This window comes from Tinamus guttatus, unplaced genomic scaffold (assembly GCF_059628265.1).
Source record: "Tinamus guttatus ecotype Peru unplaced genomic scaffold, ASM5962826v1 Tinamus_guttatus_pri_ptg000076l, whole genome shotgun sequence".
NCBI lineage: Eukaryota > Metazoa > Chordata > Aves > Tinamiformes > Tinamidae > Tinamus > Tinamus guttatus.
The window spans coordinates 506611-530522 of record NW_028288610.1 but is presented as its reverse complement, the minus strand read 5'-3'; the positions used below and the strand labels follow the sequence as shown (position 1 = coordinate 530522).

The 23912-nt window shown below is 36.8% G+C and overlaps 1 protein-coding gene across 3 annotated transcripts in view; it reads left to right on the top strand.

Moving 5' to 3' along the window:
* SPIN1 (spindlin 1) overlaps positions 1 to 23912 on the top strand; it is a 45284-nt gene that overhangs the window by 16589 nt on the left and 4783 nt on the right. For 2 of the 3 annotated variants that reach the window (XM_088519936.1, XM_088519935.1), the window contains exons 2-4: positions 12647 to 12870; positions 18292 to 18340; positions 23502 to 23755. In XM_088519936.1, coding sequence (XP_088376062.1) covers positions 12819 to 12870; positions 18292 to 18340; positions 23502 to 23755 — 355 coding nt within the window. In that variant the 5' untranslated portion in view covers positions 12647 to 12818. Of the gene's footprint in view, positions 1 to 12631; positions 12871 to 18291; positions 18341 to 23501; positions 23756 to 23912 lie in introns of those variants that run through there. The other variant, XM_010227955.2, reaches the window with a different exon arrangement.

Sequence of the window (23912 nt, the reverse complement as noted above, 5' to 3'; positions counted from 1 at the left end):
GAAGTTTTGAGAACAGGTGGTGAGCTATGTTCAACCCCCTGCAGAATCTGCTAGCATGCATTTTGTAGATGTCTTTTATAAAACCCAAATACTGTTAATAACATGAGGGCTTACAGAGGTCAGAATTTATTACAGCTGTAATGCTTTGACTTAAAAACTGGCATGCTTAGAAATACTAGTAAAATTCTTGAATGAATTGACTAATATTTTGGTGGATGATAGGTACTGGAAAAATAGGAATATAGAATGAATTCATTTCTCATGCTCTTAGCACAGAACTTGTTTGGTATCTCTGCGCCACATGTGAACCAAACAGCAAAGCATCTCTTAGTTGATCTACAGAAGGATAATGTGGCTTTGTCTCTGATCAGTTAGCCTTCAGATGAAAAATGTTGCTTTAAGCTTCTTACAGAACCAGTAGCATAAGAAAGGAAGAGAGTATAGGTGTACTCTGAGTAGTAGCCTTCATTAGAAGGGCTCATCTTCAGCTGTAGATTATTCTTGTAGGTGTAATTTCTCATGTGATCTCTGAGTTCTGATTACTTAACATGTCCTTGAATTAGTTTTCAAGTTGTATTTGTGATTTGGAAGATGAAATGAAAGTATGCTTATAAAATTTAAAGGAAGCATTTTTGGACTGCATCGTTTCTATAAAAAGTAACATATCCTAAACTTGAAGATAGCAAGCAGAAAAGACTAAGCTTGGAAAATACTGTTTAGCTATAATCATATAACCTTCCATCAGGGAAGCAGCCTGAAATAGATGTCTGTTTCAAGAACTGTTCAGGCCTACTTCTCTTTGAGGCTATTTTGTTATATATGCTACAAAGGCGAGGAGAGGAGGCAGGATTCATTTAGTATCTGTCTCCTGAAGCCTTCAGCATTCAGAACTTTGCAGAAATAGTTGGAAAATCTGTAGGCTGCACAGACATGTTCAGGACAACCGTTGTCTCATTTCTGTATAACTTAGACTTTCGGGCAGAAAAAGTTACTAGCAGAAAGAAATGTTAATGAAAATCAAACGCATCTTTAGAATTCAGTTATAATATGGTGTTTTGCATAACACTTTTAGTGTTTTGGGGGATTGTGTGGATCAAATTGTTTACTGTGAGGAAAAAGCTATGATAAACTAAAAAAACCATTATAACTTTTTGTCCTAAATTGTGTCAAAATAAGAATTAAATGGCATAGAATAATCTACTTTGCTACTGAAAATCAGGAATGGCATACTGTGTTAGAGGTTTGCGTTGTCTGCATATTAGCAGAATTAAGTGTTAAGGATCCTAATGGAAACAATAAAATTCACCAGCTTGTCAGTGAAGTCATAAGTTAATTGCTTGCATCCTGGGAAATTAAGATAATAAAAACAAGAGGTTTATTTTCTACCAATTATTTTCATCTTTTTATGTCAGTAGAGCAGAAGCATTTTCTTCATCTCTAACTTTACCAATGCAGAAAAAAATCTCTTTAACATTTTTTTCCCAACAGAAACAAGATTACATTAAATGGCAATGCTACATTTTACTGCTTTACACCTAGCACTTAGGCTGGATTGAGGGAATTCAGCATGGATCATGGAACTTGATTTCAAACTCTACAGGTGGACAGATTAAGTATGATGGAAGCTGGGAGTTGAGCACAAGCTAGGTCTTAAAACAGAGGGTTGAAATGACCACTCAGTTATGTCAAGGGGTGGAAAAGTTACCTGCTGTTTTAAGACCTGACCTGTCAGCAAAGACCAGACCTTATGCCTGACTATTTTACAAGGCAAGTTGTATGTCCAAGGCAGAATTGCAGTAGCAAAGAACAAGAAATTACAATGCTCTGCTAGTGGCACTTGCTGCCATGAGGTATATATGTGCTTCTGAAGATTTCTCTAGGAATAGCTAAAGATGACGAGTTTTTGAAATGCTTAGATACTATTAAAAGCAGCATGAGAAGCAGATGCAGAATTTCTGGAAAATCAGGTCAAGTGCCCAATGTATTGCTTGTAGCTGGAACGCTTTGCTTCTAGGAGGATATTGACAGTACCTGGAGTATTTTTAATATTGGTAGGTTTTTTGTTTGTGTGGTGGTGGTTGTTGTTGTTTTCTTTTGGCACAGGTCTTATACTATGTAGAAAAAGATGGAATGTCTCCAAATTGGAGAGGGATAGTTTTGGAAATGAGGAAACACTCCTCTGAAAACTTCCTCAGCTGCAGAGAACAGAGGAGAAACTGATGTATAGGTAGTAGTCGTGCTTACATATACACTGTTCCAACAAAACTGTGGATTGTGAGCAGATCTGGAGGTATTACATGGTTGTCTCCCCTAAATGAGAAATGATTTAAGACATCCCCTCCAAAAACACAAACAAAATGTCTGTGCCTGGAACAGGGAGTGTACGCCTGTCAATGAATTCATAGACTTTACCTACAAAACAGGAAAATGTCTGCTCTTTTCAGAAATATTGATTATTTTATTCATGTGGTATACCTTGAGACTGTCACTTGTTCAATGTTTGCAAGATGTTTATCTGTAAGATGCCTTTTTAATATTTTTAATTTGTTTTGAGTAGTATTAGTTTAAGTTGTTCATGGTTGTAAGTGCCTGTTGTAAAGCCTGGTGGGCTTTTCAGACTCTTAAGGTAAAGAGCTCACATAAATAACAAGTACAGCTTCTTGCTGTAACTAATTTTGCATGCATGGATACATGTGCTTGAACATTCTGAACAATTTTTGTTGTTGTTGTTTTGGGGGTTTTTTGTTTGTATTTTTGTTGTTTGGGGTTTTGTTTGCTTGTTTCTTTGTTTTTTAAGCATTGACTGCTGAAACCTGAGGTTCCCCATTGACAGAAGAAAATCAACTTTTTTTCTGTTGCATACTTGCTTATCATGGGACAAAGACTGGTGGGATTAGGCCTAATAATGGAAGTGGATGGCGTTTGGTGGAACTTAGTTTCAACAAGATTAATTTTGATCCATTTCAGAATTTGGCCAAGAAGTGTTCAGCTTAAAATTGGATCAAATTTAAAAAAAAAAAAAAGTGCAGTGCAGGGATTTTTTTTCCTCTTACATCAGAAAAATTGTTCTACTTTCTTGTGCATGACTGCATTTTTCTTTGAACTGGCTAGGAATGTTGAATACTTAATATGATTTCTGATTTGATGCTAAATATTAGGTAAAGGTGTGGGGGGTGTGGGTGTGTGTTTTGTTTTTTGTTGTTGTTGTGTGTGGGGGGGGATTTGTTTATTTTTTTGTTTTTGACAAATTCCTGAATGAAGATTTGGTATGAGACTGTAATGAGTGAATTGCAAACTGCTGAAATGTTAGCAGATATAATCACCTCTAGATTGTCACTGAAATAGTAGCTGAGGAACTGAATCCTGTTTTATGCTCTTTAATGAATTTGACTGGCTTACTGTGGATTTACTTGTAAATGAGAAATCCCAGAGCAGAAAGGGGGAGGTTTAAAGAAAGATGCCTTTTACAACCCCCTGATGGCAACAACAGTGGCTAGAAGCTAGTTGAAGTTTGAGTTGCTCTAAAATAGAGGATTAAAAATTGTGCCCTTCCACTTTGGAAGGGATATGGCATGCTGCGGCTTCTAAAGAAGGTGTAGAGGAATCCTGTGGTACTGGAAGAAAACAATGTTGCGAGTCTGTCTACCGTTCTGTTTAGGCTGGAAGCTACTTCATACTTAACTTTGGAAGCACTTGTTTGCATTTGCTTTTGGCTGCCCAAGATAAGTCATTAAGAATTACATCTCTCATTCTGAATGTATGCTTTAAGCTATTTAGAGTGAACTTCTAAGAAGATTTCGGCCAAAATCACTTACTGTCTTTATAATGATATAAGTAGGAAAAAATATTAATGCTTTTTTTTTTTTCCAGAGAAAGAGGCTATAGTCTTCTGCATCCAATACTTAATCTTTTAAGGTGGAGTGATGAAACTCAAAAATATGCATCTCTGATACAGACCTTTTTTTTTTTTGCTAATGAAAGCCTCTTCAACTCTGGACAAACAAGTACAAGGCTTGAAATGGCTTTTCACACGTGCTTAGTTAAGACCCAGTGGGGTTTGGCAATGAAGTTCTCTGAAGTCCCCTCTTATGTATTGTTTTATGAAGACCAGATGAAGACCAGAAAGACATGTATTTGTGTTTTTGTCATGTTTTACGCTCTTTTTACACAATTTGGGCATTGCCTGAAATGCAGAGATTTTCAGAAATGATGGCTATCGTTCTTTGTGACAAGTAACCCTCAGTGAGAAACCAGAAAGCACAGAGAAGCATGTATTTCAGCTTGCTGTGCAAAGAGGCTGGGGCAGGGAAAAAATGCTGCAGTGATCCCAAGAGAATATGGGAAGAGGAATTAACACAGAGAAGAATTGGGGAGTGAATGGGTTGGTCACTGTAAAATAGTTGAAGAGTCTTTTCTAGAAAGAGACTATAAAATGACTTACAAGAGCAGATGGAGGCTGAAGTTGAGAAAGAGATAAAAGAGAAGGAGTTTTTGTGTAGGCAGAGTCTGGAGAGCAAGGTCTTCCAGTTCAGAAAGAATTAAAAGACTTGTTTGGCAACAAACGGTTTTGGCAGGTCAGGAGACTTAGCCAGTCTAAGAGGAAAAGTGATACATGTGGGTAGAGTCAGGCAGACTGGATCCTCCCAGTGGCAGGGACATAGCCCACAGCCTTAATGGAAGGACTTGATCGCTTTGCGAGCTGTGCGATGATTGCCTCGGGGAGACTTCATGCCCTTGCAGATTTAGAATATGTACTCTGTGTGCAAAGTATGAACGGATGAGTTTACTGTGTATGTGTTAAGGCTTGTTTCACCTGTTAAGACTGTTATTATTCACATATTTAAAGTGTTGTGGACTGTCAGAAGAGCAGGCTTCTGAAGAAATTTGCAAAAATTAGTCATTCTTATATTCAAAGCAGCATGTGATTAGAGTGAATTAAATGTAACATGTGCCAGATTGTCTCTGTATTTGTTTAATTCTTATTTAGTAACACTGTATTGTGTGTGGAAAGCACTCAGGGTTTTATTGTTTAAAAGACTGTTTTCAGTGATCTAGTTGCATGCTTTAGAGCAACAGAAAAAAAAAATCCCAGGAACTTTTGTATAATAATTCAATATAATAAATTTAAATTTGATTTACTTTTTCAAGCAATATATGTCTGCAAAGAGCTTGAAGTTAAAATTGGTATTTATAGGGCTTGATACATATATATATATATATATATATATATATAAAATTGTACTCTTAAATGTAGTTGTTGGATAAGAGTCAAATACATTGTATTCAGGATGCCCTGTATTGCCCAGAGAAGGGCAGTGAAGCTGGTGAAGGGGCTGGAGCACTGACCTTATGAGGAGCAGCTGAGGGAACTGGGGTTATTTAGTGTGGAGAAGAGGAGGCTCAGGGGAGACCTTATTGCTCTCTACAACTACCTGAAAGGGTGGGGGTTGATCTCTTCTCCAGCATAACTACAGTAGGACAAGAGGACATGGCCTCAAGTTGCACCAGGAACGGTTCAGGTTAGACGTTAGGAAGCATTTCTGCATGGAAAGAGTGGTGAAGCCTTGGAACAGGCTGCCCAGGGAAATGGTGGCGTCCTCGTCCCTGTCAGTGTTCAAGAAGCATGTACATGAGGCGCTTAGGGACATGTTTAACAGGCAGGGTGATGGGGAGCTTACGGTTGGATATGATCTTGAAGGTCCTTCCCAACCATAATAATTCAGTGATTCTTTGTCTTTTTACTTCACATGTTCTTTGATTTTTTGTTGTTGTTGTTCTTTTTTTACTGCAAAACACACAAAAAAAGACTAAGTAAAATCAGTTTCATTATTATGTTGGATGTCCCATAGCATAGGTTATGACAGTTCATATTGTAGTTCTGTAATAACTTAACCTTGGGATGTGTTTTATAGGATTCATAGTAGCACTACATATATATGTATATATATATACACATATACATATAATATATATATTAAGAGTAAACAGATGAAGGGAAAGTTGCCTTCTGTTCTGTTGCAAAGTGAGCTTTTTGGTGACTTTGATCAAAACCATGTGCCCTGGGGTTCTTGTTGCCACTTTGGCTTTCTTTTGATGACTCCTACTGTGTTCGTAAAAGATTCTGTGATCACTGATTTTGAACAATTTTGAACATACAAAGTGATTGATATGACCCAAGTGATGAAGCTGAATTATAAGTTTATATATGCATATATAATAATAATATCAGTTTCAAATCTGTCACTCTTAGTCGTCTGACAGTTATACTTTGCTGCTGAAAAATGTGTTGAGGATACTGAGGCGTGATGTCAAGCCTGCACTTGATCTTGTAGATCTTCTTGTTAAGTGACAGAAGCATCTATTTCAAATAAATTATTTCTACGTGCCACTCAGTGTAGGGTAAGGTCTAATTCTGGTGAGTGGTTAACTCTGTTCTTAATGCCTTGTGGTTATGGTGCTCTTCGAAAGTAATCCTTTGACCTTTTTGTGAAGTCAGCATGAAGATAGATACAGCTCTGTTTAACTTGTTAATGTTTAAGGCACTTAAAATGACAAAAAGTTTAAAGATTTATCCTTAATCCTTTAGTTTTATCCTCTGACCTTATTTTAATGCTAGAAAAGAAATACCTAGATGGAAATACTTGTTAAGCATTGATCTCTTGGCTCTATAGATCTGAAGTATAAAATCTCATTGTCATAACTGCACATTCCTGTGCTGTGATTTCTTGTAGTAATTGAAAAAAATAGAATTAACTGAGATAAAAATGGGGTTTTTCGTAGGTTAGGTTGAGATTTACTTACCTTTACAATCAGGAAATTTCTGTGTCTCTTGATGGATCAGACTTGCAATTTCTGATTTTGTGCACTAGGAATATTTATAGACAGTTTCTTCTCTGAGCTCTTACTTGCCCCACTGAAGGTTAAATAGAAAAGCTACACTGGTACCATCTGGGGCATTATAACTCTGAAAGTAAGTACCAATTTTCTTATGGTACATTCAGACATACTTTAAATTGTTAAATGGTGTGTTTGAACAGGATGAAAATATGTGGGTGGTTTTTTTGTTTGTTTGTTTGTTTTTCGTCCAAATGAAAGATTCTCCAGAGAAAGAAAGCTAGATACTCCCTGTCTTAGGATATATCTGATCAGCAGTTGAAGTGCCAAGTGGATGTCTGGGCATTCAAATAGATAAAACATGATACAAAGTTTGGGAGAGAACAGAGTGAACAAGATGAAGCCCATATAGGCTGGAGTACCTGCTGCCTAATCTTAATTTCTGTTATAAGGCTAACTATCTTCAGCTGTGCTATCTTTAATCTAGATTCTTTTCAAATACAAATCTAAATATATCTGAGGTATGTATACATTGTCACTGGACAGATGTTCAGTGACACTTTTGGGCTATACCAGACTAACCCACATCTGCTAGTTGAGGCATCTGAGGTCCATTTATCTGGGGCGGTTTGCTGTTTATTCTGTTTCCATCTGTGGTCTTCTGAGTGAAAACACTGGTGCTTGTAAATGCAATGCTGTTCTTGAGAATCCTTTGGGATTAAATATGTTGTATGTCACTTCTGACATTCAGAAGCTGCTGTTTTTTAAGGGTATAATACTGCTTTCCTGTTGGATATGGAATACCCACTGTGTTCTTAAGGCTAAAAAAAAAAAAAAAACTGAAGTGAGATGTGGAGGAAGTGATGTCAATGATCAGTATGTCTGAAAGAATGGCAACAACATTTACAAGTACTTGAAAAAAATTGTGTTGCTGCACTTTTAAAATAGGAGTTCACTTCTGTATGCCTAAACTTCCAAAAAGTATGTTATTTTTAACTTACTGCTTTCGTGGCCTGGAAAAATATTTGGGAAATCTCACATTTTATGGTTATTTTTCATATATGGATTTTATTTGAAGAATGAAATGCATGCTTCTGTGACTGTTTGAGACAAATACCCTACCCTTCATTGTAGGGCACTTAGATTTAACTTCCTGAAATGGATCCCTGTCCCACTAATCCCAGGCTACACGAGGAGCAGATGCCAATGAAATGTCCAAACTCTTGATCCTTGAATTGGATATAGCATGTTGTTCTTCTAATTTGGAGCAGCGGTACAGCATGGCAGTGTCAGAGGTAATCGGTCTGATTTGTGGTGTTTTTTATTATTTTTTTATTTTAATGAAGGTGGAAGATCTTACTTGGCTTGCCTGATTTTTGTTTTTGCAGTGTTGGTTTAATTTTTTCTCCAGGCTATTGACAGATGGGCACTGTAATACAAGAACATCTTGCCTTGCATCTCCCACAGTAACTAGCTATGTTACAAGCTTTCTGAGGAAGTATCTCTTTAGCGCTTAAACTGTAGTAACTGTTTTTGAATTGGAATTTTGAATTGGCTCGCTGTAGTATTGGTGAGAACCATTTGCTTTCATACTGTGGCCTTTTAACTGTACTTTTAACTGTAGAATGGCAATTATGTAAACTGGTAGTGATATGCCCTTCAAATGCTAGCAGAGTGACCGTTGACCCACTGTAACTTAAAATACTAAGCAAATTCATTAACATACTGTTTTGTGATGCTGGTTTCTGTAATGAAGTTCTTACTGCTGGCTTTGCAAAACAGCTGATTTATAGAATCCATCTCAGTTTGTTTCAAATATTTTGCAAAAAAATGCTCTGTTCTTAAATGCTAAATTGAATAAAGTAAGAGAGAGTGCTTTAATGATTTGTATGTCATGAATAAAAGTGGAAATACAGGATAAACTATCAGTTGAGACAGACCATCATACTAATTCAAGGGGAAAACGTGTAAAGGAAAGGAAACACAGGCAGGAAACATCATAAATGATAATTTCAGGATTTTGCACCTAGTTGTGTGGTTTGGTTTGTTAAATGCAGACAGTGTTCAGGGTTGCATATATTCCGTTTAAAATTACGCAAGTGTTTCAAGTTAATACTTGATGAAAAATAAAATTCTTCGGTTCCCAGATCGTGTGGCTGTGCTAGGCACCACGCAGGAAAGGTGGGAGCCCGTTAGAGGCCTGGGCACTGGTAGCACCGCTACAAGGCCCTAGTTAATTGGAGAGGTACATACCCATGTTCCCAGTTCGGCCTGTCACACCTGTGCTTTCGTGCTATGTAAGGTAACCTCCTTCAGTGCTGAGGGTCCTGCAGGGTCCTGAAGCTCCAGATAGCATGCAGCAAACAATTGGGCTCTGGGTTGCGAAGAAATCTTTGTAATTTCATGGAAAACAAGTGTGAAACATACACAGGTAATGTCTCTGTTTTCATGGGATCTTCAGGGCTTGTGGAACAAAGACTTTAATGCTTCTAACTAATTACTGGTTTATGGAAGGAGGTGAATTAGTTCTTGAGGAAAGCTATTTAGTCTGTGTACTGAGTACTGTTTTCCTCCTTTAGCCTTTTTGCTGCAAAAAAGAGAAATGCACAGTACTTGTATTTTCTCCTGTTCCAGATACTGCTTTCCTCACTATCCCTAGCCTGATGGTATCATTGAACTAATTTCATTAAAAGAAGTATAGAATAATGAATGACAATTTAAAAATTCAAAATCGAGCAATACAAAGTATTCACGTAGCTGCTACAATCAACTTGTGTGTTCTGACCTAAAAAGGAAAATGCATTCTGAGTATTTTTTTTTTATTTTATTTTTATAAAAACAAACCAAATGCTGATAAGTAGCTGGAGTCAATACCTAATTAGCAGCCTGTTTGTCTTCAAGTGAAAACCTGCAAATGAGATGCTGGGGCCTCCAGTGTAGGGGAGTGGGTGACAGGGATTATAACGGGTTATAACCTTGCCTCTAAAATTCACTCATAGTGGGTAAAGACAGTATAGACACATTCTCTGGATGTGTTAGGTTGGATCCAAAAATACCATGTGTTGTTTGCTATATGAAAGAACAAAGTGGTGGGTTTAGAATTTGTGTACTAGGGTTTTGGTAAGAAGGCTGATGTCTCTTAGCTTAGTGATACATTTCAAAGGGACTTCACACTTTCTCACTTTAGGTTGTTCATACAATATAAAGTGTTCAATACTAAACTCCTAATGCTGATAATAGAATTATGCTCAAAAGTAGATGGTTTCCTAAGGCAACTTAAATGCATCCTTCCACCAAGGAATTTCTGTTCTTCTTCAGCAGTTGCTGAGGCTACTGGCTCAGCTTGTTGCTACTTACAGTTCACAAACCCATTAAAATTGTTATACCTCTGTATGAAGCAGAGTGTTTTTTTCTCTTGCTTTCTTTTTTGTAATAAAATTCTGAAATTCTGTAATAAAAGGTCTCGAATTTTGTGAGTTGACCTTTTTGCTCTCTTCCCTTCCCTCCTGATATTAAAGATTTAAATGTGCTTTTTGTTGTTCATCATGTGTATGTTAATGCTGTCATATTTTAAAAAAGTTGTAATTTTTTTGTATGGTAAATGAGTAGTGTGGTATGGTAAATAGCATTTTAGTATGGTAAATGAGACTTAGTTATGTATACTTTAAAATTCAAATACATCGGTTTAGCAAATCTGTTTTTCATCTCTCCCTCTTAATGTCTTTTGTGTGCAACTGAAATTTCATTGTGAAACTGGAAAGTTAAGAGTTCAGGTTTTAGGCAAGTTTACTTACAACTTGTACAGAAAGGAAATGAAACTTATTTTGAATTAGAGGAAGTTACTGCTTTCATTTCTAGAAAATCTGTTTGAATTGGCTTCTCATTTAAGTAGTCTGGTGTCCTTCGGTTCAGAGAGCACAGTAAAACACTTCATTAAGCATTAGCAAATGAATTGTGACCTTAAAAGGATTAAGAAAACTTTTTTTTTTTTCTCTTCTCTTTTTCTCTTTTGTTTTCAAATTGGTGCAGTAGCAGTGAGTAGGTACAGATTACTCCAATAAAACCCATAGTAAAAGAGTCAAAACTGGGAGAGAAGGTGGGTTTTAGTTGCTGAGTCTTAATAGTTTTCATAATATTTTTAAGTTAAAATATAAAAATATACAATACTGAGTTCATTCTCTCTAAACCATAATACTTTATCTGGAGGAAAAGTGATCATCTTTTGCATGTGGTCAGGATGTTTAGGAGACTAAATGTGGAAATACCAGTGCTCTGAATTCAGAATTTGTTTCAATAGCCAGAGATGCCTCTTCACTAATCAATTTTAAGCTATAGTAAAATATTTTTGATGCCTATCAGAGCAGACTAGTTGCTTCCTATTTTTCTTTTTTTTTTTTTCAAATGCTTTTTAAACTTTGAGTATTCTTCTGGAATTGTTCACAGTTATTACATATAATGGGCAGCTTTCAGGAGAGGTGGTCTGTTAGATTCTTTAAATGTGGGGGTTTTTGCCTTTTTTTGCTGCCTATAGATGTCTAAAAAGCATCTTCCTTATGGTAGAGCAGTTAGTGTTTCATTTTTTTTTTTTTGTCTGTCCGTTGCTCTTTATTCCAGGGAATATTTGTCTATGTTGTTGTAATATTCCCAGGAATTAGTGGATATGAGTCACAAAAGAACTAGGAAAGTGTTTGTTACAAGGTGTAAACACAATTTCTTGTGTAGTATCTGTATGATACATCAGCGTGCTTCCGTGTGTGTTCTACTATTCAATAAGGCATGAACATAAGGTGCACTTTTTCCTGCCTTGGGACTGTAGTTAGTAGCATTCCTCTGTGCTTGGCCCTTTGGTCGTAATTTCCTCAAAATTGACAGTAGCTTTCAGGGCTGCTGTCAGGAGAAAGGAAGTGCTAGGGAGTCTCTGCCAACATGACTGGCAGGTTGCAGAGAACATTATTAGAGCGGCCAATTTTTTTTTTTTTTTTTTTTTTTTTTTTTTTTAGGAAACCAGACTAGAAGGATGAGTCTAACCTGTTTTAGCCACAGGCAGCATAGAAATGAATGGATTAATCAGGATGAATGTCTGCTGTCCAGAGACATTAGTCTGAAATCGTTGTTGTAATTCTTCCAACTTCTTTAGCTGATTGCAGGAATCTAACTTAAGTCCTGAAAGTGACTTCAAAAAGTCCTCACTTATCTGTTTCATCTAAAGGAATGTGATGGCTAAATGTTTCAAGAATGAGGAATGTAAGAGTAGAGTTTCACCAACCACTTCAGCAGATCTTCTATAAACCAGTGACTCAATTAACAAACTGGCAAGTCAGGTAGTTGTTTCAATAGAGTTTTGATATTGTTTTGTTTTGTTGTTATTATTTTGTTGTTTTGTTTTTCCCCTGCAGCAGTTTTTAAAATCAACTATTAGGAAGTAGTTCTGTTATGTGAGCTTGAAGCATTTTCTCTTTAACAAATGAAAATAACTGACTTGTGCTTTATCCCTGGTGAAAGTAGTATAGTTTCTCTGGTTTTACTTTTGTCTCTGGATAACTCTGTCTAGTACTTTTTTTTTTTCAATATGGTGTATGGCATTTGCACTGTATACATTAAGAAATATACCAGCCCTAGTACTCATTTGGCTGTGTTCTTACCTATCTGCCCTTTCTTTGCTGAATGTGTTCATAATATCAGAATATGAAAATATGAAGTGACACCTTATTGAACGTCAAAGCAAAAAAAAAATCATTTTAATGCTTGTTTCATCTAGTGATTATCAAGTCTCAAATCAGACTGCTTATACTTTGTTTGTTTTGTTTTTCAGATTATTGTAATTCAAAGTGCTACTTCTATATTTAATGAAGAAAAAATTAATGGTTGAATGGTGGATTAATAAATAGTTATCTTCTAAGAGTAAGAAGATTATTTGGGGAGTTGTGAAGAACTGCATTTTCACCCTAGTCCAGCAGCTTTGCTGCTCACTTAAACACAGATGAATGAAGACCCCATTTGGAAAATCACCAGGTCAGCGGTCCAGAGCTGATGCAGGTGAGGTGTTTTTATTTATTTTAGTGACACTTTTAGGGGAAAGTTGCTCTCTTGGTCATTCTAGAAGCATTTGTTGAGTGCATGTGTTGCCCATACATTTATAAGTTGCTGTAAAACTCTTAATGATTTGGTAGAAGCAAATTAGCTAGTAATCGTAAAAGAGCATCTCTTAAGCAGTTCAGAAAGGTTCTTCTGAATGTGTGCAAAGGTCTTTATAACAAAACATGTTCGCTACGTTGAAATAGGTTAATCAAAGTATTTTGAAGCCATCCTTTATTCAAGGAACGCCAAAATAAGAAAAACTCAACTTTTGTGACTGGTTAAGAAAATTCTAAATCTTACAGCTTGATGGACTAGTAAATCTTGGACAGTCTTGTGCACTTTATAATAACGATTGTCAGCAATGATAAAGAATTAAGTTACTCATCCAAAATTGTATAGCCTACTCTACAATGAAGATAGGATGTGAGACGCTTGAATATGAAGTTACAGAGACCAGTAGAGGGTCTACAGCTTCCATGTATTTGTGAAAACAGAGTATTTTTCCAAGATACAGTTTCAGTAGCAGAGCCAGCTGCTGTGTACGTGGCACCATGCCCGGTCCCTCACTAGTCAGTGTGTGGTGGCCCTCCCCATTATGAAGGAATGTGTGGGTTTTTTTTTTTTTTTTTTTTTTTTTTTTCTCTGTCCCCACACTAATGCCATCTAATAGAATTGACTCTAAGATAAGTTGACTTCCTTTGCGCTTACATCTACATTTAGCCTTTTTGAGTCATCTCTTATGTCATGCTGTAAAAGTGCATGGTATTCTACAGCCCTTCCCAGCTGGTGGGATTCTTGGCCTCTGGAAGGTAACAAACTGATGGCCAGAAGTGCACACATTTTTGCTTATTGGAGAACTTGAAGAGACAACGGAGTATTTTTAATATAGAAAAGCACTAGACTAAGTACCATACTTAGTTATGTAGTTTATTCAATTCTAAAGGATTTTTTTTCCTTTTTTATATTGTCCCTATTGATGAGGCTAAGAGTGTCTCACTCCCTAGTGTGATTTATTTATTGAGGAAATTTTTTTTGCCAGAGTGAGGAATTCATTTTTACCATGGTCTGTCTTGATTAAAAAAACTATCTTCCTTTCCCCAAACTTTTTAAGCTGACATGGAACAATATTATGTCCAACAGCATGTGAATAAACATGTCTGCAGCCTTCTTTGCATTCCTAAAAATAATTTTGAAATAGCTACGAGGTAAAAAAAATAATTCCTGTATGATCGTATGGTTTTCTTGCAGCATCCTTTGCTATATAATTTTAAAATGTTGAGGTTTGCTGCTTGCTTTATAAGACAACGAATATTATGAGAAGTGAGATGCTGTGATGTGAACGCACTTGATTTTCAGGGACTGAGTGGAGTTTGTCATCTGATATGATGATAATAAAAAGAATGCTAAAAATTAATCCTGCTGTCCTGATACTTGTCATCCTTACCCTGTCCCCCAGATCTGAAAGTAGAGTGCACTCCACTTTGACTCAGCAGTCTGAAAGTTTATTTCTCTTACTTCATTCTCAGAGAGAAAGAAAAATGGTAAGGTGGAAGAGTTCAGAAAGGAAGGTTTGAATTGAAGAAAGTTTCACTGTTCAATCATAAGCATCTAGTTGGCAGAATTAACTCAGGCCAAGCTGAAAATCAAATACTTAGTTCTCTTACTCTCAACTGGGACTCTGAATTACACAAAATATTTATTTTTGTAGTCCTAAGAGACTGAACAATAACTTCTTTCTTTCCTCAGATCTGTCTACGTTTATTGACACTGCTTATTACAAAGCAGTGTGAAAACAATCCAATTAATTATTTTTTCCAGTAATAATTTTTATAGAAAGCTAAAAATCAAGTTCATCTTAATTGTACAGTGTTTGTTTTGTCTAAAATTGTGGGGTTTCAGTGTGTTCTAGTTAGAATTGTGATGTGTCTCATTCCATAATAGCAAGGTGATATAGGGTTGTGAATTTAAACCATTGTAATGAGGATCTGATATGTCTCCATTTTTGTTCTCTAGTTAGCATCAACGTCTTTGAAGTCATGTTACTGCTCTAGCAAGCTCTGCTTGACCCGAAAACCCTTGGTACACCGATTTTTCACTTGAAAGATTTGTGTGATAGTATTGTCCTTGAAATTGTTGGGGAATTTTACATGCCTTTTTGAATGCCTTCTTGAATTAAGCACTTGACAGAGTGACTAATGCTAATTATGATTCCGTGAAAAATGAACAAGATTTAGACAGGGGTTTCAGAGTTTGTACAAGTAAAATTACTGCTTTGTTACGTTTGGCAGCCTTTTTTTGCTAAGGGAGATGAAAAGCTAAGGAGCTTGTGAATTGGTCTATGAGGAGGCTTAGGTAGAGCTTTTTGTGTTTCTGTTTAATCGTGAGTTAGAATCAGCTGTTTCATGTTTCTTAGTCTTTATTTTGCTTTATTTTTGGTATCCTTCCTTCTCAAAAACCCTAGCGTAGACTTTTTCTTCAAAGCAGTCCCTTTCCCTGAGTATTTCTCAACATGAAAACCCTTGCTTTCTATAAAAACATGTATGTATTTTTATATTTATTAAATGTTTCTATAATGATGTAGGATTTTTATTTGATGTAAAATATCTTGTAGTCATGAACATAGTAAAAATTAGAACATCTAAGTTTTATGCCTTTAGAAGCAAAGGTCTTGTTAAAGAAACTGTGCAAGCTGTTCGGAAGCAAAGAGGAAGTCCTCTGCACAGCTGATTTCTTAATAAGATGCAATTTATGTATGTCTCATGTTTTGATAGTTTATTTTTTTCTGTAATCTAAGGAATAAATGAAATAAATAGGCATAAAACCATCTTATACTATCAGAAGAAATCTTAATATCCTAATTCAATTTCAAATCCCTGAACGGAAAAGAAAAATCAAACAGCATTTTTAGATGTTGTGAATTTAAATGAGTTTTGCCACTTGAAGGAATCATGTTTGCAGGCATTCAAAGACTGCTTTGCATTAACTGCTTAAAACAAGCATTTAATCTTGGCATGAGTCAGGTAATATTTCACAACAGAGACAAAAGTAATTGAGGTGCTTTGTATTCCATAGCTATTCTGTTAGGTGTAACAGTTGACCAGCTATTTAGGGTTGATGTACAATGCTCATATGCTGCACATCAAATTCTGTGTCTGTTCAGACATGAGAGCTTTTTGTGCCATTTCTGGATTTAGGTGTAAGCCTATGTTAGGGAAATTGTTTTAAAGCATTACTTTTTCAGATGTTTTTTATAATGAATGGCAGAAGAAGCAATTTGAGCCGTGGTATGCTATTACTGTTTTACGCAGGTACCATCTTAGTTTTCTTGTTGCTGAAAATGAACCAGGCAGGGAATCTGGTGTACTGTGTGGGAGTAGCTGCTCTGTAAATGCAACTGCTAAATCAAGCTATCTTGTTGCTGTACATGTGCTTGAAAAGCATTTTAATTCTAATACTTGTTTTATTGTGCTTGATCATGCATACTCATTATCATACTCTTGATCTCGAAATCCTCACATTGCAACAATTTTTACTGGTATACTGTTGGAATCTAGCTTCTTTTTCAGGGAGAGAAAGAGGGAGAAAGAAGACGGTATTGTACACATCGTAACACACACATTTTTCTTTTTCCCTCCTGAAGTTCAGAAATTGCTTACTTTGTGGTTGCTATTGTACATGGACACTACAAATAATGCATAGAGTTATTGTGATTTTTGTTCTGTTAAAATTAAGTGGTAGAACTAATGTTACTGAAGTAATTCATGTAAATAAATGAAAGATTGAGACAGGCAGATGATCAGGTGATTCTAGATTTGTCCCTAACTGTGTAAGGATATTGCGAGGATAAATGCAAGTATATTATGTTCTTTTCTTTCCCTGTATATAGCTGCCGTAAGGAAGTGAAATGTTCAGTGAGCTCCTGTTAAAATCCAGAGCATGTCTAGGCATGTGAAGTGATATACAGCTCAGAAATTTAAACTAAGGTTTGCTTAAAAAGTTTGCATTTCTTTGGGATATTAATGTACTTAGACAATATAAAGAACAAATATGAATTGTAGTCAGTACTTTAAAGAATTGTAGTCAGGCAGGCTTGTTCTTCACATACCCTGCTCTTGTTTCTTCTTGTAAATAGGTTATGATCATGTTAAATATCAAGAGCATCCAGTCATCCTAATTGGCTTTCACTTAGAGCTCAGTACTTAGCAAACAGGTTTTCTATTTAGCAACTGTTTGGTTCATTCAGGGGTTAGTGTTAGGGGCTGGTCCTGTTTAATATCTTTATCAATGATCTGGATAAGGGGATTGAGTGCACCCTCAGCAAATTTGCAGACAGTGCCAAGCTGGGAGGAAGAGTTGGTCTGCTTGAGGATAGGAGGGCTCTGCGCAGGGATCCGGACAGACTGGATTGATGGACTGAGACCAACTGTATCAGGTTCAACAAGACCAAATGCCGACTCCTGCACTTGGGTCACAACAACCCCATGCAGCACACAGGCCTGGGGCAGAGCAGCTGGAGAGCTGTGCGGCAGAAAAGGATCTGGGGGTGTTGGTCAACAGCCAGCTGAGCACGAGCCAGCAGTGTGCCCAGGGGGCCAAGAAGGCCAAGGGCCTCCTGGCTGGTATCAGAACAGAGCAGCCAGCAGCACCAGGGATGTGATCGTCCCCCTGTGCTCGGCGCTGGTGAGGCCGCCCCTCGAATACTGTGCTCAGGTTTGGGCCCCTCACTACAAGGAGGACATGGAGGTGCTGGAGTGTGTCCAGAGAAGGGCAGTGAAGCTGGTGAAGGGGCTGGAGCACTGACCTTACAAGGAGCGGCTGAGGGAACTGGGGTTATTTAGTGTGGAGAAGAGAAAGCTCAGGGGAGACCTTGTTGCGCCCTACAGCTACCTGAAAGGAGGTTGTAGTGAGGTGGGGGTCAGTCTCTTCTCCAGCCTAACTACAGTAGGACAAGAGGACATGGCCTCAAGTTGCGCCAGGAACGGTTCAGGTTAAATGTTAGGAAGCATTTCTGCATGGAAAGAGTGGTGAAGCCTTGAAACAGGCTGCCCAGGGAAGTGGTGGAGTCACCATCCCTGTCAGTGTTCAAGAAGCATGTACATGAGGCGCTTAGGGACATGGTTTAGTGGGCACACTGGTGAGAGGCTTGTGGTTGGACTCAATCTTGAAGGTCTTATCCGATCATAATAATTCAATGATTCTCTGATTTTCACCTGTCTTGCTGGCTGTCCAGACCATTGTAGTGTCCTCTGGCTGCAACACAAAGTACCTGGCTCTTACAGTTTGATATTCAGGAGTAAGATAGATTTTTATTGATAGATTTTCAGTCTATACATATCGATTGGCAGATTTTGAATAATATCATAATCCTTTATATTGTAGGTCATGCAGGAGTCTCTGCCAGCATGATGAAGAAAAGAACTTCCCACAAGTAAGTTAATTTTTTTGCTGCAATATAGCTCTTAATAACTGAAAGTACTGTTTTAGAAATGTCTGTTTTTTTGTTGTTGTTTTTTGTTTGTTTGTTCGTTTTTCCTCTTTTGAAAAGCAAGTGGTGCTGTATTCAGCTCCATGGTATATGTATATAGTCAGACTTAAAATCTTTTGGGACAGCAGTTAAAAGAGCATTTCTCTGCTAGAGGTCTGAACTTTATTTTGAATATTACTCTGAGGGAAATTTATCCTGTGAAAACAATTCTTTACTTTGTAGAAATCGGAGAGATGGTATTTCAAGCCAGAAAGTGGGTGTATCTAGTAATACTATTCTATGACCTCTGCCATCTTGAACAGGCCTGATAAATTGTCACCAGCTCAATATAAAATTATTAATGTGAACTATGCCTTCTGAAAATCCAATTTGGATTTAATGTTAGAAATATTTAATTTTTGATTCAGTAAAACTCTAGCTTTTTGTATTCTTTTTTTAATACAAAAGTGCCTCAGTATGCGCTCTAAGCTGCTGTTTTTGCAAACAGCAGCTGCTTTTTGCTGCTTGCAAAGGATACCTGCTTATCTTACACAGTCACAACATGCGTTATTTTTCATACTATATTTCAAAAAGTAGCAGATAAATGTTGGTGAGTATGTGTGAGAAAAGATGTAATAGTTGGGACATAATTGTTTTTAGTGTCTAACACCTGTTGCTTCTGGCTATGTGTCTGGCGCAAGAACTCTATAACAAGCTGGGGAATGTGAAACTTGTTAAAAAGCTCATGGTTCTAGTTCTAAGTATAAATACCTATAGCAGTGGTGTAGAACATGCAGCAACCTAAAATAATTTGTTTGGCAGGTGTGCCTTCGACAATTAATATATTTGAATAGATACAGTAGTTTTACAGTAGTAAAACTACCCTTGTCCCCTCCCCAGCTCTTCATACAAAGCGGAGAAACTTTTTTGTTTTCTGGAGACAGAGTTGATTAAATTTTAATATTTCTTGTTCTTTTTCAAACGCTCAGAGAAAGGAGTTTATGATGGGAAGACTATCAGAGGTGGGTTGCCTTTTGTACTTGAGGGTGGCTAGATTTGTCTTTATTGTTGTTGATAAAGACTTTTTAAATATGTGAATAAGTTGGGTTTTTTGTTAGCATAAAGGCCTACATGGGACATATTAAATTTCATTCTGGATGACATGATTCTGGGGCATCTAATCTAAGCACTCGATTCTGTTTCGCCTAGCTTCATTGATTTAAGAAATGCTTTGTGAAGGTTTTGTTTTTGTATCACGCTAAGGTGACTTCAAGGTGACAGGAAATAAGAGACTAGGTTAGAGTTGTTTGGCACTTGTTACTTGCCTTTTTGATATGTGTAGGTAACATTTGTGATGTAGATGTGGTTGTAGTAAACAAGTCGGATGTAAGTACGTAAAAACGTATGCTATCAATACTTGGAGCTGTTACAGCCTTCTGCGAGGTAGTAGCATGTACTTTGTTTTAGTTACGACGACTTGTATGGTAATCATTTAAAGAAAAGAGGTACAAGCCTAATGGCTCTTTGAAGGCCTTAGGCGAGATTTTTAAACTGGGTTCAGAAGGTTTGCGAATGATGGAGAGCCAACAGGATGGAAGAGGACATAGTCCACAAATGGAAGATGTGATCCAGTGAGCCATGTGGATTAGTCTTCCAAGCATTCTTTAGTTAAAATGATAGTTAAGGATTGGCCCATTGGAGAGGTTTCCCATGGTGATAGCTCGTCCTGAGTGAGTTCTCTTGAGTGCCTGGTAATGTTCTCTATGAACATACGAACATGACACTACTGGTGTTAAACCAGTCAGTCTCTTGGCTCTCTTCCTTTTCATACCAAGGAAAGAGTGTAAGTATAAAAGGCATAGCGTAAGTATGAACTAATCCTTTCCTCCTGTGTTGTTTAGGTTTCTTGTAGCTGGCATCTCAAGGACTTTGAGGCAGAGGTTGTACCTAGAATTTGACTACCAAAGAATTTAACCCTTTCGAATTTCTGATCCCACCTTAACTTGTAATCTTGGCTCTTCAGTGTCCTAAGAAAACAGATTTCAGAACTGAATGATGGCTCTTCAGAGAGCACAGAAAGTGCTTTATAACTTCTGCCTCAACCTATATGCCTCATAGTCTGAATGTTGTAAAAAGTAGTGAATGCTCTGCTCTTTATCCAGCTACTAGTGATAGTTTGTAGTAACACCAAACTTCGGTAAGTTTTGAGACCTGTTTTTAATAACTTTTCTGCTCGGTAAGAGGAGAAATTGAAATTGTGCTGAGCATTGCTTTTCTACACCATAATATTTTATAGGTTTCTGCTTTGTTCCTTCTCAGTTGTGCCTTTTTTGCATGTCTGAGTGTAGGGGTTTTTTCGTCCATCTATGTTTTCCTTAGTTTTAGTATGTGATGTTTTTCTCAAATGAGATAAGTAGGAAGAAAAATAGAATACCTGAATGGATCATTTAATTTGATTCTTTTTGTGGAGTTCCTATTCTCCTTTTAAGACTAGTTTTCCTTTTAAGCACAGCCTTGAAATAATAGTTTGTTGCTGTCAGTCCTAAGTAGTTCTTCACTGTTCTGGTTTTCTAGTGACGCTTACCAAGAAAAAGTTTGTGTGAGTACTGTTTAAGTGCAGCCTTAAAAAATTAGACTTTTTCATGTAGCAGGGTTTTGTTTATCAACCTAATGCCTTCATGATTAGAAAGAGGTTCTGAAACTTACTGAGATCAAAAGACCACTTAACCGTGAGGACATAATTGATCATCAAGAGCTATTTGCAGGAATGATTATTCTCAGTTTTCCCAGCTCCATAGGTTCTGGTATCTAGGGAAGTCTATTCTATCAATCTTTAAGATGAAGTAGGTGAACTTTAAAGTTAGTTCTGTTAAAAGGAAAATACCTTGTCTTTTTCTTCTAGTGATAGCATCTCAAAAGGCTGTGTACATTTGGGGTTATTCTGCATGTCACAAAAACAACAGACTTATTGAAACAGAGATTTAATTTGATTACTGTTGTTGCCAGGTATGGAAGTATTTTGGTAGCTTTAGTTCTTTGCATTACAAACCTATATGTTCTTTCTTATCACAGTTTTTCTTTGCTAATTTATTAGCTTGTAAGTCATGTGAAGCAAAAGAGAATGGACAACTGTTCAGGAGTAAAGCCTTCAGACCAAGAAAAACCTGAATTGCTACACCTTGCTGGTGCTTGACTTGCAGCTGCGTTTGTGACTTTTGCTCACTGCAAAGTGATTTAAAAAGCAGTTACCAGTTTCCATCATGATCTTTAAAATAGCTGTGTAGTTTTTCACTAAATCATTTTTATTTTAAACAGGGGCAAATGGTATGATTTTCTGTAGAAAGTAAAATTAGTCATGAGCTTGAATAAAATTGCTTTATTTGTGCCCAAGGACTAGATCTCTCATCATGTTTCTTCATATTAAATATTACAGAGGTAGTTCTAATTTAACGGAGGAAAAAAAAAAAAAAGGATGAGAGTAAAAACCATACCACCTTTTGAGATGTATAGAATTTGAAAATGCTGAAGTTTCCATGTAAAATTAGAAGCAACTCTGGGGAGTCCTTTTCAAATGGAAGAGGTTCATATAATCTGTGTTATCAAGGATAAGAATATATGGTGCTTGTGAAACTGCAGGCTGATTTTGCTGAAAAGCTCACATCATAGCAAAAGTGAAAGTTAACAGAGTGCTGTGGAACTTCCTGCTAGGATTCATCTTCATGCAGAATGAAAGTCTGAAGAGGGCCAGTCTTTACACCTTGTTTTTCATACTCGGATTAAATCTCCCACATTATTGTATGGTACTTTCATTACTCTGTAAGACTGTTCATGAAATTTGACTGGTGCCGTTCGTCTCTTCCGGTGCTCTGTCATATCTGGGCTGTTCTGCTCTGAAAGCTCCCCTCGTTACTGGAGACATTTCTTTTGGGTCACTGTCAGTAATCTAAGGATGAATGTTGCTTCCTGTAGTTGATGATAATAAATAATTCAGCAACTGAATTTTTTTTTTTTTTTTTATACTTGTTTTTAAGCTTGCCAGTGTTGTGCGTACTTAGCTGCAATTTAAATGAAGTGTGCTACAAGTGGAAACTAATCCAGAAGTTTGTTTAGGAACTAGTTACATCTGTGTGAATGTTAATCAGGCAGCCCTCTAAATATAGTTTTAGGAATGGTTGTAAATTTGTACATTTGAAACATGTGAAAAAAATATAGGCATATCTTGCCTGCACTACTCTGTCATAATAATATTCATATGTCTCTTTGTATTCGAAAGTATCAATTCCTGTTCCTAATAACAGGGTAGAATAAAATTTGGGTAACAGTGGCTTGAAACTGTCAGATAGCTTTCAGGACAACTCAGAAGTGCAGCAGATGTTCACCAGAGGGATTCTTTCAGAGTAAGTTGAATAAAGAAAGCATAAAATACTGAGGAGGGCCGAAAAAGTGTATTTAATCTACTTTCTGTTTTAAGGAGTATTCCTCCTATGACTTTTTCCATTTATGTTGTGCTAGAATGTAGTGAGAAAAATGCTGTTGCTACCATTATCTTTAAAAACTCAAAGATATCTGTAAATGTAGAGGGAAGCTAAGTTTTTCAGGTGAGAACACAATCCAGGTTGAGAAAATACCTGGGAAGAGTTTTAGTCCATCATCACTAATGTTTCCATGGACTTTCTCCGCCTGCGGCAAGGTTATTATGTTTACTGTTATGCAAAGAGCAATGAGGTAACAAAATACTTTCAGGTAACTTCACTGTTTGAGACCTGATTTAGGGTCTTTATGGCTGAGTTCTACTTTGACATTTAGGGTAGTAAGGGCTAAAATAGGCCTTTTAGTTGAAGCAGACTCATTTTGGAAATCAATTATTTCAAAAGTGTTGCACTGCTACTTAGTGTGTGGGGTTTGTTGTTGTTGTTTGTTTACTTTTTTTTTTTCCTCCAGTGGAGTATAATACACTTTGTACCTTAGTGTGAGTAAGGTATGGTGTTATACAAAATAGCGTGTCTTTATAATTCTGCCTTATTATATGTAAGCCGCATTTTGTGAAAAAAGAGCATACAGCTCTGATTCAGAGTAGAGTATTGAGTACATACTTTTTTAATACTATATTTATATCTGTGTACAGAAAACATAGAAACAATGTGGGACCAAGCAAACCTATTTCTCAGCCACGAAGAAACATTGTAGGCTGCAGAATACAGCATGGATGGAAAGAAGGTAGTGGACCTGTAACACAGTGGAAGGGCACAGTTCTTGATCAAGTTCCTGTAAATCCTTCCCTCTATCTTATAAAGTATGATGGATTTGATTGTGTGTATGGACTAGAACTGCATAAAGATGAAAGAGTTTCAGCACTTGAAGTCCTTCCAGACAGAGTTGGTAAGTGCTTTTCTTTTTCCTACAAGCATATACACATATATTGACATTTAATACTAAATGTTTTCCACTAATGATAACATTTGAACAATTCAATTTTATTAGCTGTTTCAGTTTTTTACACATGACAGGCAATTTAAATGTGCTGTTGTTTTTTTCT